Source organism: Montipora foliosa, chromosome 9 (genome assembly GCF_036669935.1).
Source record: "Montipora foliosa isolate CH-2021 chromosome 9, ASM3666993v2, whole genome shotgun sequence".
NCBI classification, from domain to species: Eukaryota; Metazoa; Cnidaria; class Anthozoa; order Scleractinia; family Acroporidae; genus Montipora; species Montipora foliosa.
Window position 1 is genome coordinate 19,270,173 of NC_090877.1, and position 21,186 is coordinate 19,291,358.

The following is a 21,186-nucleotide window of genomic DNA, read 5'->3' on the forward strand; positions in this document are numbered from 1 at the left end:
TTAAGTGAATCTTTGCAGATTCTTGCACCTTCCACTCCCTCCCTCATCGTATGCTGGACCCTTGGTAATTATGTTGTCTGGTAATTGGTTTCCACTAAATCCTGTCAGTGTGACAGTACTGGTTAGTGGCCACTTTGGGTGTTGGTTCCCGCTTCCAGGGTTGTCATGGTAACCTCCTCTTTGCACATTGCAGCTGGCACCCTGCTAACCTTTAAGTCACCAGTTTCTAAGCTATTTCAGTTACCGGTATTTCTTTACAACTGCCGCCTCTAAGCTTTTGGAAACCATTCAACAGCCTGTAGGCACTCACTAGTTTTCCGAGCATGACAACTTTACGGATCAGAAATTGTGTCTACTACCAGTAACAGAGAGTTTTGTATTTAAACAATTGAAAGGCTTAAAGGTGAAGAAAGCTACGGACTTGGATAGAATCCCTGCGTGCTTGCTGAGAGACAGTGCTGCTGTTACCACCCAGACAATCACTTTCCTTGTAGATTTCTCTTTGACTACAGGCATTGTTCCAGATGAGTGGAAGCAAGCAAGACTTGTTCCTGTTCACAAATCAGGTGGATGGGAAGTTATGGACAATTACCAGCCTTGATCTTACCACTAATTTCAAAAATTGCTGAAAAAGCCGTCAATGTTCAACTTCAACAGTACTTGCATCAACATGGCCTATTAAATTCGTTTCAATTGGGGTTTAGATGACACCATTCAACCCAGACAGCGGTAACATATTTCTGTGACACAATTAGAAGCACGGATGTGGGAAAACTAACCGGGGCCTTTGACACCATCCCTCATGATGACCTCATTTGCAAGCTTCGAAGATTTGGTTTAGAGGGGAACTCTCTTGCGTGGTTGACAAGCTACCTAACTAACAGGACTCAGGCTGTTTGTGTCGAAGATGAACTATCCACTCCAATGCCTGTCCTTAGTGGGGTACCGCAAGGCAGCATCCTTGGCTCTGTACTGTTCACTAAGCGACCTACGGTCCTGTATCCATTTCAACATCATGATGTACGTGGATGACACAGTGATCTATCTGCTGTCCACATCCACCTTGGACAGTGAACTTAAGTTGAACCTTGGTCTAGCTAACTTATCGTAGTGGCTTCACTAGAATAAAATTGTTCTCAACATGAAGAAGACGGCATTCATGACGTTCGTAACCCGCCAGAGACTTGCGAGACAAGAGCGTGATGAGATTGATATAAGCCAAAATGGACGTCCTGTAACGTCAGGCTTACGGCGACTGTTGAAGAGCCAAAGGTCACGAAGTAAACAACTTGTCGCGATGAACGAAGCGAGCAGGAATGCGTTACTAGTCGAGTAAAGTCAGAAATCACAGGTTGACACTGATTGTTGGTGATTTAATTGACGATAATCGAATGTCAACTTGTGATTCCTGACTTTACTCGACTAGTAAAGCATTCCCGCTTGCTTCGTTCATCAGGACAAGTTGTTAAGTTTGTGACCTTTGACTCTTCAACAGTCGCCATGAGCCTGATGCTACAGTAAAACATTGGTTCGCGCTTGAACTCAAGGGCCAAGGGTGAGTTAACGAACTTCTTCTATGTTAAGTTCATGAATGCAGTGATCAACAAAGGCTACGCCAAAGCAGTACCAGCCGAAAACGCAACCAACAGAGCTAAGAAAAACATATGGTACATACCACATCATAGATTGTATCATCCAAAGAAGAAGTTTAGAGCCGTTTTTGATTGCACCGCAACTTACCAGAATCACCTCTGAACAAAAACCTGTTACAAGGACCAGACCTGACGAACAACCTGGTGGGAGTGCTGACAAGATTTGGTCAGGAGCCAGTCGCCTTCTGCTGCAACATTGAAGGCATGTTTCATCAGGTGCGAGTCAACGAAGAACACAGGGACTTACTGCGTTTTCTCTGGTGGCCGAACGGCGATACAGCGATAGAACCACAACAGTACAGGATGACAGTCCACCTATTTGGAGCCATGTCCTCCCCTGGCAGTGCAAATGTCGCGCTAAAATCTACGGCTGACGACCACAAAGCCGAATTTGGTGTGGATGCCGTGAACTTTCTGAGAAATGACTTCTATGTGGACGACGGTTTCAAGTCCGTAGGCACAGTTCAAGAAGCAGTCAAACTCATTAAGAGCACAAAGGTGATGTGGGACAAAGGCGGTTTCAATCTACACAAGTTTGTGTCAAATAGCAAAGAGGTGTTAAAGGAAATTCCAGAGTCAGACAGAGCACCTGGACCTCGACTAACTTCCACTGGAATGTGTGCTCGGGGTTCAGAGGTGCGTCGAGACCGACTGTTTTCAGTTCCGAATCGTTCTCCAGGACAAACCGTGTACCAGGTGGGGCATCTTATCCCACCATCAGTTCCATCTTCGATCCTCTGGGTTTTGTTTCCCCACTCTTCCTACAAGGCAAGTTCATCCTACAGGAGCTATGTCCACAGGACTTAACCTGGGATGATCCCATTCCTGACGAAACCAAAGCCAAGTGGCAAAGATGGCGAACAGAACTGATGCAGCTGGAGAGCATATCGATCCCGCGGTGTTTCAAACGTGATAACTTTGATCGTGTGATCAGAATGGAGTTGCATCATTTCTGAGATGCAAGCATGGAGGGTTACGGACAGTGTAGCTATTTGCGTCTAGTAAACGAAGACGGACGCATTCACTGCACCTTTGTAATGGGCAAGTCCAGAGTGGCCCCCCTTAAGCCTAGAGTTAACTGCAGCCGTGTGCTCCGTCAGGGTAAGCGAGCAGATTCACCGAGAGCTCGATTACCCAGTCGATCAAAACTTCTTCTGGACCGATAGTAAAATGGTTCTGGGCTACATCAGCAACGAAAGCAGGCGTTTCCACGTATTCGTATCGAACCAAGTCCAAGAGATTCAAGACAGCACCAGCGCCACTCAGTGGAAGCACGTGGAGTCACAAGATAACCCTGCTGACGAAGCCTCTCGTGGAATGAAAGCGCGAGAGCTGCAAGATTCCCAATGGCTCCTTGGACCAACATTCTTTTTGGAAGAAAGAGTACGAGTGGTCAAACTGCGACAGGGTTGACCACAACCACAACGTCCGACCTGATGACCCAGACGTTAAAAGGTCAGTGGTAATGGCAACAAGAACCACGGAAACACGCTACCCTGACATCTCTAGAAGGATAGAGTGATTCTCTGATTGGTTCAGAGCAAAGCGCGCAGTAGTGATCTGCGTCAACTACGTGAAAAAGTTGAAAAATCGATTAAACAAGGCCAAAGAGGAAACTTGTGAAGTTAGTGTCAACGATTTAGAGGCTGCTGGAGCTCTCGTTATTCGTTTGTTTCAAGCAAGTGCAGTCGGAGAAGAGATTGACACATTTAAACGAAACAAGCATTCCCGCTCGCTTCGTTCATCGCGACAAGTTGTTTAGATTGTGACCTTTGGCTCTTCAACAGTCGCTGTGAGCCTGACGCTCATGCTGAGTGTAGTTCTTGATGACACCCTTTCCTTCAATGACCATGTGGACTATGTGAGGATGAAGGTATCTAAGATACTCAGAATGTTCTCTAGAATAAGACTTTCACTTACACTAGAAGCTGCAAATAGACTTTATAAAGCCATGGTCCTCCCTGTTCTAGATTATTGTGATGATGTGTGGCATGAATGCGGACAAGGAAACAATGACAAGATGGAACGACTGCAAAGACGAGCCATGATGATCATCGTGTTCAAAGCTGCCTCAAATCTATCAACTGATCAAATTATGAATAAACTGGGCTTGGAACCTCTCTATTATAGAAGACGGACACACAGTTTAAGATTTGTTAACCATTCATGTAATTGCTCGCTTTTGTTTGATAAATTAATTGCATTTAAATGTGTCCTTTTTTTTCTCTTGGAATACATGTAAATGACTTACATCTGTTTCTCATGTTTTAATGCTATTTAAGTGTGTTTTAACACTGTTTAAACGTGTTGTTTTACTTTAAAAGTCTCAAAACTCCTGTTTTTTGAGTTTTCCACCTTATTTACCAAAACAAGGTCACACAAATTATAGTGTAGGATGTATGGTGCTAAACTCCTTAACAGCCAATCCATAGCTGGTTAAAGAGGCATTGGTCTGTGATGTCATCTCGCCGTAGCAAAAGAATCTCAGCAGACCAAGCACTGACATTTGCTCAGCAATGCTGCAATGGATCTAAGAGGAAACATCTGAGGAATCATATAAAGGTTGCTAGTTTTTTTTTCTTTTCTTACATGTATGGGTTCAATTCAATATCTGGTTCAAACGTTTTTGTCCTAGTTCAATCTTGATATTTCCTTTCAAATTGCTTCAGATTATGATAATTAATATTAGACAAAGGAAAATCTAAATTGAACTGCTTTTTGAAAATTGTAATCCATTAAGAAAAATCTTGAATCACAACATAATTATGTCTCATTTGTCCCATTCATATGTGACCCCTTTTCCTCCTACTGCCACAAGTTTGATTCCCTCAATTAGTAATACTTATGTGGGCCGGTTTTCTTTTGCAGGATGTTCTTGAAGCTCAGTGTGGCATTATTCAACACAATGAAAATCTCTTGTGGAATTCGTTTTTGATGCTGTTTAACTCCCTCAGTGAACAGCCAAAAGTAATTTAAATTGTTTAAAAAACCTATTCAGTTTGCCCTGCTAGTGCCATGATCACTTTATTTTGGGGGAAATCCATAACCTTATGCATTAAATCTGTAAGATTGGGAACCCCTTGGTTACATCTTTTCACTCCACGATGATCTTTATGCATTTTTCGCAAATGTTCCCTGAACAATATCCTATACTATGACAGAGCAATGATATGGCACTGAAAAGAGAACAAAAACACATCTTTCTTTCTTTCCCTTTTTCAGTAAACTGGCCCTTTGTATCTAGCAGGGGTATTTTGCAGTACTAATCTGTAATTAATACAGAATGCTTTTCATCATTATATTCCTTTTCTACAGTTATCACTTCAAAGCACCTACTTTAAAATTATGGTTAGCTCTCACTTTCTGCATTGCAATTTATTATAATGCGGTTTTATCACAGGTTCAAACTCTATTTTGAAGGGTTTGTTAGTGTGCTTAAAATGATGTCAATATCCTTTTTTTCTGTTTTAATTTTATCCTGAAAGCATCCTTTATTGTGAAGAAGAAAACTGACTAGGGTCTCTTGCATTCTGTAGTTTATTTAGAAGGGTTAATCGCCCAATATAATTTTAAAAAAAGCCAAATGAATGCTATACAGTAGTAATATTGTATACCTTATGCTGTCTTAAATTTGGCAAATCTGTTTCATTTTATAGTTGTATGAAATATTTTGCAAGTATGCCAAGGAGTATCCCAATCTTGGTATGACCCCGGCAGAGTTTGCTGAATTTCTCACCAGAGAGCAAGAGGTAAGTTAACATTACGCCAGTGCACTAATGAGTTCCTTTTCTTGAAGGTAGAAATGAGAAAGGAGGGGAAGGGGGCGTATAACATTTTTGAAAACAATATTTTGCCTAAAGACTTCAACTTTTGAGGATGTTTTTGCCTCACTCTATTTAAAAAAAAAAAAGGTTTAATCAAACAGTTAAGTTCAACGTGGTAACGGTGGAAATTCCATGGTGAAAAGATAGAATGGCCATTGTTTCAAGCCCTTTGTCAGTCAGGAATTAGAAAACAATGAATATAATATTATTTCTTTAATTTATCTTCGTTCATTTGAATTTAAAGAAATAATCATGAGGTTAAGAATGACTAGACAGCAAGGACTAAATAAAGGCAAAAGAATGAAAACATCAACTATTTTGTAATCATGTGATTCTGAAATAGCTCTATCACATAAAATGGCATGGAATGTAAAAAACGAAGTAATAGACAGTTTAAAAAGATACTTTTTTACTGAAGGCATTGTAAGTTATATGCGAGGTGTATGAAAAATGGTTTGGATACCTCTTCATTCTTGGTAAGTACTTCCAAGAGGGATGTTTCAAGAATGCCACAGATTTTACTTTTGAAACATAATCTCATGTTACATGTTTTAGAAAATTAAAAAGAAAATTATTCCTTTATCAGGAGTCCCTCAGCTTAACAGCCTGTGCAAGACTGATATCAGTTCATGACAAGTTCCATAAGATGTACAAGCAGAAGTGTGCTGGGGATGACCCAGAGTCATATCGCTTAAGCAAGTGTTTGCTGTCTTACCAAGGATTTCTGAGGTACCAGACTGTGAGTACTTTCACACATACTCTATTGGCTCATCCCCAATAAGGGTCAACGTCGCAAGCAAACAGTAAGAAAAACAAGATCCAAATAAAACTGACACAAATCATATCATAAAATCAATGCTATAAATAAAGGTATCTAACTGAGCCATTGAGATGTGTTTGTCTTACCAGCACTGACGATGGGTCACAGATTTCGTAATTTGAGTGCAGGCTGCAACTTTTTCAGGAGTGAGGTCTCTCTGTACTGGAATGTTATTTGATCAATGCAATGGATTTCAGTCTCGTAAGGTTTTTTTTGCTTTGTCCTTTTGTTTGTGCTCAACTGCAGAAAGTTTGGAGAGTCATTTTGTGCAAGTCGTCTGGAGTTGATTAGAGCATGAACTTCTTTCGCAAAGGTGCAACACCTTTTATCATCTAACTGACGTCCTGATTCTTCTAGCAAGGATGCAAGAATTTTTCAGACTGCCCATATCTGTCATTGCCACCAATGTGACTGTCAGAGGAAGGAACAAACTTGAAGTCAATCCGTTTGCAGTTATCCTCTAATAATCTCGTGTGAATCTTCAACCCTTCTTTTAATTGGTGATCATTTCCAATAAAGTTTGTTCCACCGTCGCATCTTTTTTGGCAAAACAGGAACACGCTCTGCCTGGAAGCATCTTAAATGTGGCTTAAACGCATCTGTTTCCAGAGAATTGGCCATTTCGATGTGAATGGCATGTGAAACCATGCACATGAAAATGACACTGTATCATTTGTCTTCCTTCCACCCTTCCTTTATAATAAACAAGTGGAAATGATTGACCACACTTTTTGTGAGTGGAGCAGCAGATTCAACATGATCCTGAGGAATGACTGCTTTCTCCTGATGCTTCAGAGGTGAACGAAGCTTTCTACAGGTGACACAGCAGAGGTGTCACCTATTTTTCAGTATCCATGTTGACGAACTTCATTGTACATGTAAGTCATACCATAGCTTTGAGGTTTGACTGTTTTATGGCAATGTTGTAGAATGATCTGGGTGGTATGAGACCATCTCGGCAAGATTGCAGGATGTTTTGCTCCGTCTGGTGTACTGGTGTTTCTCAGGTGACCACCGACACAAAGAAGACCATCTATGTCAATGTATGCATGGTCTAGTGAATACAGGCAGCTTGACTTTCTTTCAGTCTCAGAAATCGTCACCATTTTGCAGTGACGACAAAGCCTGGATTTTAGCCTTCAAAATTTGTACTATCATGACCAGTAGGGAACAGCATAATTTTATATATCTCTTTCTCAGCCTGACATATTTTTTCCACATCCACTGGTTGGTAGCTTGCCGGGTTGACTTTTTCAGTCTTCTTTCTTTCCTTTGAGCAGCATCTAAGATGCAAACAAAGAGCTACAGCCCATTTTGCTTGAAACCAGGTGGAGAACCTGTCCAATCCAACGATCTCATTGGGCATCCTTTACTTGGGTGTGTCCAAAGAGAAGCTACTTTCTTCACTTTGGGGTCATGTGGAACTAGTGACTTTGGACCTCTAAACCATCCAGAGTCATCATTCATAAGTTGCTGAGTTCTATGACCCCATGAGACAGCATGGGCAGGATTGGATTGCAAGTCGATTTATTGACATGCCTAAGGTTTTGTGTGATCACAAATCTGCTTAAGGTCACCAAGACAATGTTAAGCAGCTGTCAACTGTAAACATGGAATTGTCACAGGCTTCAAAGGTGTGACACGGGCCTTTCCCGTTAATTTTGGAGCAGTGAGCTTGATGATTCTTATTTTTTTTTATGAGATGCTTATGGCTGCATTCACCATCACCTGATTGACTTGCATCAGATAAGTCGTGCAACTTGATTGTTACATCTTTGCCAATCTTGTGGAATCTTTAAGCTTTCCAAGACACGCATCTCTTTCTCTCTGGATTTGTCTGCATCATTCCTCCCACTGAGTGTGCAAACGTTTCATGTGGCAAAGGTCAGAGGTGTTGTGGAGCAGGCCATGTTCAGTGCACCAATCTGACCCCTTCCTTCTGGCAGGGAGGTGGGAAGTGCATTAGTTATTGTGTCGCTCATTCCCTCACTGTGTAGTACAATTATATTAAAATGATTACAAAAGTACGGGTATATCTGCTAATTCTTAGCACTGCAACATACAGGAATGACCTTTTACATTTATTTAGCAAAGCTTTAGCTTGTCTTCAGTTCTATGCTGTTTTGGCCTTTCTCAGGTGACCCCCAAACAAGGGAGAGCATCTACATCAATGTATTGGTCTAATCAATACAGGCTGCTTGACTTTCTTTCTGTCACAGAATGCTTCACCATTTTGCAATGAGGGCAAAGCATGCATTTCATCCTTGAGATGTTCATACTGTTGGTAGTCACCTCAGAAAAGTCATCAGCTTGTTTCGATAGCCATATATATTTAGTATGCAAAATTTACCAAATAAAGAGTCTGAGATATCTTTGGCTGGCCTTTGCTCTATAATCCCCAGAAGCATTTTTTTTGACAAGAGACTGTTTTGTACATGTTAGTAGACTCTTTAAACTTGCACTTGTTTTGTTTTGCCATTTCAGACCATGTGATGTTTTCAAGGGCATTCTTCTTTTGTTTTTGCTTTTTTTTTTGGTCATACGTTATTCATACACATGCAAATACATAAAATAGCATTTGAAACATCGCATGGTCTGAAATGGGAAAACAAAATGTACAGGCTATAAAGGTCCGTATTCATTGTCAAGTGACAGAAAGTTGGAAGAACTATTTTGCATGTCCTTTTGCAGTTACCTTCGCAGTAAAGATAACTCAGCTGTCAATCCAGAGCACAATACTGTATATCAGGTGAAATTTCATGTTCAAATGGCAATCATTCTCTTTGTTACATGCAAATGACAAAACTTAATTATTAATTTAGTGTACCAATTATCCACGTGGTAGTATTAGTTGGTTTTACGTAGACCTTGGGCTTCATTCTGGGAGTTAAGTTTAACAATTCAACACCGATGAAAGGAAGCGAGGCATTCCGTTCCACCTCCATAGTAAACTTTGCTGATGGGTGGCAGTGGTGGCACCATAATCTTTACAAGCGCAGTCTAATTACCACCATGTTAGATCGAGCTTACCGCATATCTTCTGACTAGTCTTTCTTCTCACAAGAATGCGATCGGCTAGAGACAGTATTCTTAAAGCTTTAGTACCCGAGGCACTTATTCAATCTGGCTGTCAGGCAGTTCGTAGATTCCAAGGTAGCAGACCAGCAGCACATTCCATCAACCGCCACAACTACACACCCTATCCGAGTTATCATACCATTTAAAGATCAGGTCTCTGCTAATGTGCTGAAAAAACGTCTCGCAGACCTCCGCTCAAAAATCAAGACCACAATTCAGCCAGTGTTCATCAGCAGAAAACTCACAAAAGACCTTAAAGTTCCAGAAGTCAAGCCAGCCATTGTTAAGCAACAATGTTTAGTTTATAAATTTCAATGTAACCTGTGTGATGCAGGATATGTTGGTTACACTCGCGGCCACCTCCACAAATGCGTTGATGGACACAAACAAAAATCGTCGTCAATTTGTAAACATTCTCTTAGCGAACATAACTCAAATGTACCACCTTGTCTTTTAGAACAATTCCTCTTGCTTACTAAATGTTCTAACAGTAGGCCCTTAAGGCTTTTAGCCCCAATAGATAATCATTAAAACATGATTATTTCTTTTTCATTTTTTTTACTGTGACAGGATATGGAACATCCACTGAGCGACTATTTTATCAGCTCCTCACATAACACTTATTTAACTGGACGACAGCTTAAAGGTCATTCAAGTCTTGAGGCATACGTCAGGGCATTACTACAGGGCTGTCGCTGTGTTGAACTTGACTGTTGGGATGGGCCAGGTATATTCAAATGGAAACAAGGCTCTGAAAAAAAGAAAAAAATCAATTTTAACTTAATTGTTTTGTTTACCACCCTACATTATGAAAAGTCAGAAACCTGCCCTTGTGTGCAAGTCTTGGGCGCGATGTAACCAGGGAGCTGACTGAAAGGAAGAAAAACATCTTGCATCATTCCACCTTCTTGCTTGCTTGGAGAAGAGAGCCTCCTTGCAGGCTACGTGCAGTGTTATATTTTAAGACTGTTGTTTTAATTGAAATTTCAAAAGACATTTTATGGTGGTATGAGACCTTGCACCAACAGAACCTGACATAAAGTAAAGTGAAGTAAAGTAAAGTGACCATATTTAACGTCGATAACTCGTAACAGTAATTAAACTGACAAACCTAAGGTAGACGGTCACATTCACAGGTGACACAACTTTCTAAGTCAATACAAGATAAAGTACACTGGTCGCCAATGCAAACTGGTGTCTCTGCAACAATTTTGGCCTCTGCCATGCCATGCTATCTGGCTACTCTTCAGCAATTTTGAGAATGCAATCCTCTAGCATTGCTTTCTGTCGTAGGGTTATGGGTAATGAACGTTACCTGAACCTGGTTCAATGAACTTGCTTCCGTAAGTCGCCTGTAGCTCAGTGGCAGAGCATTCCAACTAGTAATCAGAAGGACATCATCTTATGAAGTAGTCAGGGTTTTTTTTTTTCATGAGTATGCCAAAATCATTAGTATTAATAAGCAAAATATTCTTTCATGTAGCTTGGTTTAAATTCGTTTTCAGATGAACCTGTCATTACTCATGGCCTTACATTAACCTCTAAAATTAGATTCAGAGATGTGGTTCAAGTCATCAGGGTAAGGAATGAAAGTTCACTTGGCTTTGCATGTTATTTGTTTAATGTTGTAATGGTGTATTCCTACATGCTTCGTTGCATGAATATGACCTAAAAGCTGTTTTAGTACCAGTAGTAGTCGACTACATGTATGTAATTAGTCAATACAGTGATTGGCTTGAGAATTCATTACCACATTCTTGGCCAACCAGAGGCTGCTTTGCGTGCCTTGCAATTGCTTTTAAGCACTTTGCTTGTCCAGCTATTGTTGATTCATGATATCCTTCTGATTCTCGACCAACGGAGCCAGCCAATCAACTTGGGGTGACTAGCTCGCTGTACAGTTTTAGTGGTTTTTGTAATTTTCTGTGTAGGGCCGTTTTCAGTGTCACAGAACTGTGCTATTCAGTGTGTCATTAAAGCAGCCCACAGATTTATTATTTCTTGCTTTTAGGAATATGCGTTTGAGGCCTCTGAATTCCCACTGATCCTGTCCCTGGAAAACCACTGCAATGAACAGCAACAAGTAAGTCATTGTTGTTGACAAAATAGAGCAAAAATTGGGAAAAATATTATGATTTAACAACTCCATGATGCTTCTCTGTTCCCAAAGAGATCAACCAAAGAGTCTTTTGAAGTTGAGAAATTCTGTCCTGTGAACTTAAACCTTTACCTTTAGAAAATTAACCCATACTGAATAGATTTAGCCAACGCACTTAATTCAGCCACAATTTGCAAAACGGCAGACAAGAAAACACTATAGCAAAACAATCAAAGAAGAACACAGTAGCACAATCCTGCAAAATGATCAGCTGGGTTACAAAATAAGGAAAGGGGTCGTCAATAAACAAATGGTCATCCAGGAGCACACCAGAAAGAATAACCACTTTTTTAGGAATATGGAAGTGTCGGTATAAGGTGTCATCTGATTTGCCTGACATGGACTACGGTGTCTAAATTTGGCCTCAAGGCATTAACATAGGAATAGTAGTGGTGCTTATGGTTTTAATATTTTCGTCAGTATTTTATATTGACGAAATATATATATTTTCACACTACATCGAAGAGTAAAGTCCATGCATGTATTGATGGAAAACCTTGAATAAAAGCTAATTTGCCTATAAAGACAATATTATTACAGAAAAATATTGTACCTTGATAACCACAATGATGTTTGCACCTTAAGTGTATATGTTATACAATGTATGTTAGGGCTGGTTATCCCCCTACCTGCTGAGGTTTCTTCGACTTTGCTGTCCCAGGATCGTTGTTATTGTTTTTCTGAAGTATACTTGTTCAAGACTTGGTAACATGACCGTCTATGCCTCATTGACAATGAACAATGGACACTTCTTCGACTTTCATTCTTCATAACATGTGGAGCTCCACGGCTGGATCCTGGTACTCCACAACGTTTTCCCAGTCCTTTTACTTGTCACATTCACGTCACAAGGTATCAAAATTGAGAAATCTCTGTCCCTTTCATTAGTACAGTATCTGGGCTTCTGGCACTGATAGCCCTATCCAGTTTGTGTACTGGAATCCCATGGAGTTTTTCCATCTTCGCATTCTTCTACACATACCTTGGTGTTGTTATGTTCACATCATTTGCAGTTGCTGGAATGGCATTCTATCTGCACAGCTCTAAATGTACCAGTGGCCAGTGACCCCCCTACCTGCTGAGGTTCCTTCGACTTTGCTGTCGCAGGATTGTTGTTGTTGTTTTTGTTTTGTGAAGCTCACTTGTTCAAGACTTGCGAACATGACCATTTATGCCCCATTGACAATGACCAATGGATACTTCGTCGACTTTCATTATTCATAACATTTGAAGCTCCAAGGCTGGGTCCTGGTACTTGACAATTTTTTTCCAATCGTTTTACTTTTCACATGTACGTCACAAGGTATCAAAATTGATAAATCTCTGTCCCGTTCACCGGTAAAGTAACTGTGTGTGGTCTTCTAGTACTGATAGCCCTATCCAGTTTGTGTGCTGGAATCCCAGGGAGTATTTCCATCTTGGTTGGCATTCTTCTACCTTGGTGTTGTTATTGTCAATTCATTTGCAGTTGCTACCCGCACAACTCTAAATGTACCAGTGGCAACTCTGTCATTTTATTGTTCGTTTATGTCAGTCTATGCATTGGCAGACAACATGTGATCAGTGTGCTTCCCTGCTATTTTACAATGCAGTATGTATTCATTGGTAGAACTCGGTCTTGGGTTTACAAGACGACTCAAATATCTTTCTTTCATTTGGCATGTTCTGACACCAATTCCTTCCCGCATTTGTTTGTATTTGTGACTGTTTGGCCCAGACGTCTCAGTGGTAAGGAAGGGTACCCATTTTTTTTCTCGCTCGTAGCATTGTTGAAGTGCTTCGAGTCTATTGAGAACTTGTGGCAGAAGTCAGATGAAGTCTGAGTATCTTTCAGTTTAGCTGATGAGTTGTATGGGCAATGTATTTGCCTGAACTATAGCCTTACTTTACTTCCTACACTCCTTTGTCTTTGAAAGGGGACTGTAATGTGTTACAAATGCAAATAGAATCAGTTTTATTGTGGAATTCATCCTTGTCGCTTGGTGTTTCTGTTGATGTCTGGGCCTGTACAACGGTGACTTCTGTATGTCTTGTCGAGATACAGGCATTAAGGGTGGTATCGGTGGTTAAGTTTGCCTGTTCCACACGATGATGCAGCTACATTTAATTTCTCAAAGCTACTGTCGGTTGCCTAGTGATTGTAAAGAGTAATGGGGATAATTTCGGTGTAATATTTTACACCTGAGTCTAGATCACCGAGTTCTTCATTGGTTCACCAACGTGCTCCTGTATTCTCTCATACTCTTGACAATTGTTCTCGATATTTGACAGTGCTTGCACCAGGTACGAACTCTCTACAATCCATGAATGGGGGGCCACGTCATATGCTTTTTGTTTCAAACTAATCTTTCATTTTCAACCATCCTCGAAGATCATCTTGTCCAACAACCTCTAAGACACCTCGTTCTTTTCTTCAGTCCTCAGCTCTCATCCAGTGCTTGGTCGACATTTGCTTTCATTGTTGCCTTTGCTTGGATCCTTTATGTGAACGGTTCCCTTCTAAGTCATTGACCCAAAAGTAACCACTTCATCCAAGCTTGGTGTAGTAAATTATTGTTCCATTTTTTTGGGGTTGTGGCTCTGTGGAGCTTTCACTTATATGGTTGCAAAACCTTCCAGTGTAGCATCTTAAATTGTCTGTATGATCATTACTTATGTTATCATTATTACTACCACATTTATATTTTCAAATCGTTAACATTCCCCTTATTTTTTAGTACAGGAGGCTGGTTTCTTGCTTGCTCTGACTGTGCTGTGTATATCTACCACCCCACATTTTGCATCAGAGACGTAGCATCCAGTCCCCTTCATTGACCTTTGGACTGAAATGATTTCAGCCTGGTAACTTTTCTGATTCTCAAAATGAAGCGTCTTTTCACTCAGTCGACTTTTAATGTTTTCATTTCACAGGCAATCATGTCAGACATCTTTGTGACTGAGCTGGGCGATATGCTGGCAACAAATAACCTTTGCGATGAATTATGTCTGAACACACTTCCCTCTCCCAACCAATTGAAGAGGAAAATTCTGCTCAAAGGCAAAATTAAAACCAAGAAGAAGGTAATAAGATGTTTTACATCTGATGTAGACAAAAATGTTGTCCCTTTGAGGTATTAGATTTGAAAAAGAATTTGTTACCACCCAAATCTCTTTTGCACAGCAGGCATTTTATAGTTATCACTTCATTGTTAATAATGCTATTTCAATATTTGAAATGATTTTACTGTAAGGTAAGCATAACCTTAAAGCTACGAGGAAGAAATGAGGATTCTTAAGGGTTCTTTCTCGGAGCATGATGGTGAGACGCTTCTTCTTACGATTAAACTTCAATACATCAAAATTGTGCAATTGAAAGCAGAAACTGAATTGAAAATGCACTGACACACTATGGGCTTTAAAGGAAGACCTTAAGTATTAAATTGAAATTAAGTAATTATTTAAGTAATTGTACATGGAATTAAGTGTATAACCCTTTTCCCAAAACACTAGTAAAGTTTTTCTTCTATAAACGTTATACTATAAAGGTACAAATACTGAAAACGTTCATCATTTGAAACATGTTGCCAAGTATAGGCAAGGGTTACAGCTAAGAAAATGTAACCAAATTCAAATTCAATCTCTGCAAAGATTTCCTTCGTGCCCATGTGACAAAAATGTAAAAAAAATCACTTCCTTTTTTTCTTCAGATTTAGAAAGTGAGCTTTGCTTTTTGAGTGTAAGGTTTGGATTTCAAGGTCCGCCATTACTCACGTTCAAAACTGGCCGATTGGTCCACAGAGGATTGGATCCAGGGAAAGTAACGACAAAGGCTCACAAGCTTAAAATTTCAGCACGTGAATGTAGCTTAATTATATATGCAAAACGCAAGTTAAAAGGTATGATTGCCCAAAACTCCAGTGCTGCATATTAATTCTGCGGCATACACACGCATTGTATTTTTTAACTAGTGGGCCTTTGACGTCATTTTTTCCTTGATCCAGCTCTCTCAAGATCTTAAGGTTAGTAATGGCGGACCATTAAATAGCAAAATTCCAGTTAAATTAGCCATGGACAGGTGTCTTCTTGACATCAAGGCACAAAACTTTGGTCGCTTAGTGGTTAACATAGTTTTGAAATCCAAAGAAAAATAAGAATTGACTTTTTGGTCACAGGCGCACTTTAAGGTTTGGATGCTTGCGGAGCTCTTTTCAAGTTTTGTTATTCTGAAGAACTACTTGTGTCGTTTTCATTCATTATCATCAATGCGACGACATGATACAAACTCGTGGATCTAAATGTAAACAAAGAAAAGAAATACATAAATTCAAAGGCCAGTGCTTTTTCATTTCAGTTCCAGTCCTTTGACTTTGAAGTTTTATTACGTAACCTAGGTAAAAAGTAAACGGTACAATAATTATTATTGTTGACTTCACAGCCTAAGATATCAACCAGTATCTGGCCTGGAGTAAATGTCAGCCCCATGTTGTCTGTAAGTACCCTTGATTCTTAAAAGAGATCACTGCACTTGATGAGTATATTACGGTCAGAGGAATATCTTGTCCCTTTTCTTTTAAAAGATGTTTTTTGAATGTTGTAAGATTTTGATGCAACTTTTTTAAGTGTTTAGAAAGTGAGATTGTAAGCAATTCAAACTCTAACCTTTCCCTCATCACCAGAATCGTTTGTGTACGCCAGTTGTCTTTGCGATGTGATCACACGAAAATGCTCACCTTTCTTATTCGGTAACTGGCATTTGAATGCCCATGGCAACATTTATTACTGTATTAAAATATTAAATACTGTTTAATAAAGGAGTAGGAGTGTTTTGTCATATTTTATGATGAAACATGAAATGCACCAACCACTGTTTTGAGTCTTCGCAGACTTGGTTGACCGGTCACATCAACAACCAGACTGTTTACCTTAGCTACTGCCATTACACAAATCATTTGACTGTGAAGATGACTTCCGCTCAGGTTGTCCAAACACCAGTGAATGTCATCCTAAACAGTCTTCAGCACTACACTAACCCGGATGATCGGACTGCACCTAATTATTATTTGTTCCATTACTTTCCTGGACTTAGTTGATGGAAAGTATTGTATGCTCTGATCTGCAGTTAAAATATGCGCAACAACTTTTAGCTTTTTGGTCTTGAGATGATGTCCAACAAGCAAATTCTTCTTGTAAATCATGACTGTGATTTTTCAAATAGACTATCCCTCAAAGGATAAAGAAAAACAGCAAAGGCCGTCTTGTATCCAGTCAGGTAAGTTTATTCCATGGTAGATTTAACATGAGATGAAACAAACCAGTCCATGCTTTTTCAAGCATTATGGTGGACTGGAAAAACTTTTATACCACAAAAGAAGAGCCAAGGTGTTCTACATTTTTTGGGCTTTCCATAGACACATGGCTTAAAGGGATAGATTTAATATGGTGAAAACAACCTTGATGCATGCTCAGTGTGTACTGACCAGTCTATGTGATAATTTGAATGTCAAGGACCTGGATAACCAGATAACATTAACGGAAACAACAACTGAGCCAAGCGATTGGTACTGTTTCGATGGCTGAAATTTACACACCCTTGAAGTGGTACTACAACCAAAATATCACTTCCATATTTTTCTTCAGAATTTGAAATTGTGTTTGCTTAAGACCTGCCTCGCAAAATTTTGAGCTTTAATTTTTATTTAAAGCTGTTCACTTTGAGTGCACAACCGTAGCTCATCATTTTTTAATACTGATGACCTTCTGACTCTTAAAAAAGAATCAGGAATGTAATTTTCCGCACGTGGATCGTTCATTTCTACTTCTCTCCTCAAAAATACTGCGTGTTTATCCTAAAACGCCTCGATGTCATGTTTGGCCGCTAACTCGACCCAGGTTGGCAGCCATTTATGAGTTTGGTGTATGGTCTGCTATTATTCACGTTCAGAACTGTCTAGACCTCAGAAGGTTGGATCTAGGGAAAAGTGACGGTATTTACCCAATAGCTTAAAATTTCATGTTGTAAATGCAGTATATTAAATATGCAAAACACAAGTTTAAAATCTGAAAACCCAAACTCCTATGCTGCATATTAATTCAGGAGTGTACAAACGCATTGCGTTCTTAAACTAAGGAGACTTTGACGTCATTTTCTCTTCGATCCAGTTATCTCAAGATTTTACAGTTAGTACATGTAATGGTGGACCATTAAATGAGAAAATTCCATTTTATTTGTTTGGAAATAAAGGCTTAAGAGTCACTTAGTATTTACCCGTAGTTAACATACTTTTGAAAGCCAAAGGAAAAAAGCAGTAGAAAGTGTGTTTCCTTAACACCTGACTGGCAATAATTTTGAGGTTTGATTTTTGTCCAAAGGCTGTTTACTTTGAGTGTAAGATTTGGATGTCACAGTCGGCCATTCCTCAATTTCAAAACTGACCGATTGGACCTCAGGGGATTGGATCCAGGGAAAATTGACGTCATTTACTAACTACAATCAGTGGCAAAAGTCTTGGCATACTCACCATTTGAAGTTGGTTTTCTCACTGACTTTGACTAATTGCCCCCCCCCCCCCCCAAAAAAAAAACAATGTTGCCAACAGTCAACATACATTTCCCTTTCTATTTCAACATTGATTGGGGGAGGGAGGACTTACATTTTGAAGCCTTTAGTGGAATTTTGAAAGTTATTCTTAGTTTCTGACATGTCAGGGGTTTTAAGGCCCATCATGACATCAGCGCCCCAACTAATTTTGCCACTGATTGTAGCTTAAAAATTCAGCGTGTGAATGCAGCTTACTATATTGGTAAAACACAATTTTTAAACTATTGGACTTTGACGTCATTTTCTCCTTGATCCAGCTAGCAATGGCAGACCATTTAAGAGGAAAATTCCAGTTAAAGCATGCAGGTGTTAACATAGTTTTGAAGTCCAAAGAATAATGATTGATTTTTTTGGTCATAGTAGCATTTAAAAACTGGTCAAGATATCTTTTTCTCTGTAACTCTTCGATTTTATTTTTATTCACAGTCAGAAGCATTTCTTTCCAGAACAGAGTCATCAAATTCTCTCGGTCCCAGAGTGCGATCCTTGACAAGTGCAACTGTGGTAAGAAGGAGGACCGTTCTTTGTAACTATAATTTAGGAAGATTACACTCCAGATTGAATGGCTACATTTCAATGCTAGCCCTTCGTGGAAGCATTGTGGAAAGAAATTTTCTTGTTCAAGTATAGGCCATTTTGGAGTTCATGTCTGCCTCCTCTTCAAAGCAAGTCAAAGTGCAACGTTTTTGTGATGTTAATCAGTTCTATTTCAAATATGAATGAAAACTTCGGACTTAGACACCGCTTTCAAGAGGAGGCAGATATGAACTCAGAAATGGCCAATTAAATTGACATGGATGACTTTCATACAAAAGAAGGAAATTTTAGAATTGTATTGGTGGCCTCGTTTCCAGGAAGAAAACGTTACAGTAATCTTGGTCATTTTATGCCGTTGTTTTTATGTCCAGAAATGCCCCAAATTAGATGCACGCTTATTTCAATAAGCGTCACGAAGTGTCCCCTTGCTCTTCTCCCCAACTTCAACATCACTCGTGTCACGGAATATGGACAAAAAATGTCACAAAGTGTCCCCCAAATGCTGTTCTTTAAGTAAACGTTAACTGCTGCATTTATCCTAAGCTTAAAATAATGCTAACCTTTATCCTTACCTTGTTGTTGAAAATAGGTAGCAATTGCCTAGACTTAAAGGGACACTTCGTGTCGGATATCAAAATTGGACGTGCATCGAATTAGGTGCATGTCTGGAGATAGGTGGTTGTGTTTGAGTAAACCATTCTTGTAGGGCTTGCAGATTTCTTGTCTTTGCTCATTAAAGCTATGGTTTTTGACGTTCTTATGGTCATAAGGATCCTTAGTGCTTACGTTTCTCAGCAGCACCCATAGTGTCTTAAATTTCAAAATACTGCATTATAGTGTTTGAGGCAATATATAGTTAAAAGCTAAAAAAAGTTATTATAAACGTACTCCCTTTCTTCCAGTGTTCAACAAGTGAAGAGGCGCACAGTACAGTAAGTTACATTTTGCTGCCATTTTTATTTTTTTCCCTTCTCCTATTGCACTTACTCATCAGGTTCCAACCACATCCGTTTGCTCAGCCGTTTAATTACCTACAAACAGGCTTTCTTTTCTTAGTTCACATTTGACATGTTTTCCCAGCTTGCGTGGAAGAGGAAACGTAGCCTCTTTCCCTCATCAAGTCCCTTTGTTGAAAAATTGTTATTTTCAGAACAAGGAGAACACATGTATTGGAAAATGTGCCAGGTGGCAAAAATTTGTCACGTTTTTGATAGTCAAGGGATAAAAAATGTAAGGAATTTTGACAATCATAGTTAGAGAGTGACCCCTCGTGCTGCTTCTCTCCTTCAGTACTGTACGTAGGGCTGACCAAACTGACTGATATGAGAGTACTTCAAAGTGCACTCAAGCAAAAGAAAAGTTATCAGTGACACTTGCAAAGGCGGCTTCTCTTCCTCAGTACTGTACATAGGGCCCACCAAACTGAATGATATGAGAGTACTTCAAAGTGTGCACACAACCAAAAGAAAAGTAACCAGTGACACTTGCAAAGGAAAGCTTGGTAGTATGTAATCCAATTGACATAAAGAATCATACCTTCTGTTTAGACTTTTACTTTGACATGCCTTGTATAGCCACGCGCTAAATGAACTCAAATGTCAAAACACAGGTTTACATACGTGTAAACTTTAAGTGCTTTACCTGGACGTTCTCAAAAACACAGTCTGCGGCTTACTTTACAAAACAGGAACTTAATATACTAAAAGAAGAAATTCTCTACATACAAGTTAACTATTTATGACTTGAAGTCAACCCGGTTCTAGGCGGTTTCTCGAGGAAAAGGCTCTAAGGCCTGTTTCAAACGTCAAACTTTACATGTGCTGAATGAGCGAACATGAGCAAAAGCAATAGATTTTTCTCATTTGCATTAGATTTAACGAGAAAGAGCGAAAGGGGTTATATAATCATCGATACTGTTGTACCAGCTGATGTAAGAGTAGGGGAAAAAGAAAGGGAAAAAGTGGAAAAATACCAGGACTATTAGAGAGAGATCGGAAGACTGTGGAAACGCATAATGGTAGAAGTCGTACCAGTAGTGATAGGAGCCCTTGGAAGTGTTCACCAAAGGTTTGTTAGGTGGATTGGAAAGCTAGGGATACCATTCAATGTTGGAGTAATGCTCTCTTCTTGTCTATATTTTTTTTTATCTTTATGTCCTTCAAGAAGCTCGACTAATTCATCAAGAAACGTTCTGCTATTGCATTGTATAAGCCTGAGAGTTAATTGCCTTCGTTCAAGCTGCCTGAAGCATGAAGTCACCAAACTCACTAAACATGGTTCCTATGTTGTGAGTCGACCCTTCGACTCCTCTATAGTGATATCTACATATTTTGCTATCTGCTGTGATGTTCACAGCAATCCAGGGCCTGAAAATACTTCATCTGACCGACGTCTAGTCCACTATTCCAGGGAACAACGTACTTCTCATCTTGAGGACATTGAACCATAATAATGGATCTTTAAATATTAACGACTTTGCTTTTCATGGATTACTTCGCTTACATAATTCTTCACTGTTAACTGGATATTTTTCTCCTGTC

The 21,186-nt window shown here is 39.5% G+C and overlaps 1 protein-coding gene across 1 annotated transcript in view; it reads left to right on the forward strand.

Annotated features, from left to right (window-relative positions):
• LOC137970208 (1-phosphatidylinositol 4,5-bisphosphate phosphodiesterase zeta-1-like) overlaps positions 1-21,186 on the forward strand; it is a 79,146-nt gene that overhangs the window by 23,990 nt on the left and 33,970 nt on the right. The window contains exons 10-22 of the mRNA XM_068816729.1: positions 4,085-4,214; positions 4,521-4,619; positions 5,309-5,401; positions 6,063-6,205; positions 8,988-9,045; positions 9,945-10,101; positions 10,880-10,953; positions 11,386-11,457; positions 14,443-14,592; positions 15,947-16,000; positions 16,727-16,780; positions 18,536-18,613; positions 19,549-19,578. Of these exons, the coding sequence (XP_068672830.1) occupies positions 4,085-4,214; positions 4,521-4,619; positions 5,309-5,401; positions 6,063-6,205; positions 8,988-9,045; positions 9,945-10,101; positions 10,880-10,953; positions 11,386-11,457; positions 14,443-14,592; positions 15,947-16,000; positions 16,727-16,780; positions 18,536-18,613; positions 19,549-19,578 (1,192 nt within the window). The remainder of the gene's footprint in view (positions 1-4,084; positions 4,215-4,520; positions 4,620-5,308; positions 5,402-6,062; positions 6,206-8,987; positions 9,046-9,944; positions 10,102-10,879; positions 10,954-11,385; positions 11,458-14,442; positions 14,593-15,946; positions 16,001-16,726; positions 16,781-18,535; positions 18,614-19,548; positions 19,579-21,186) is intronic.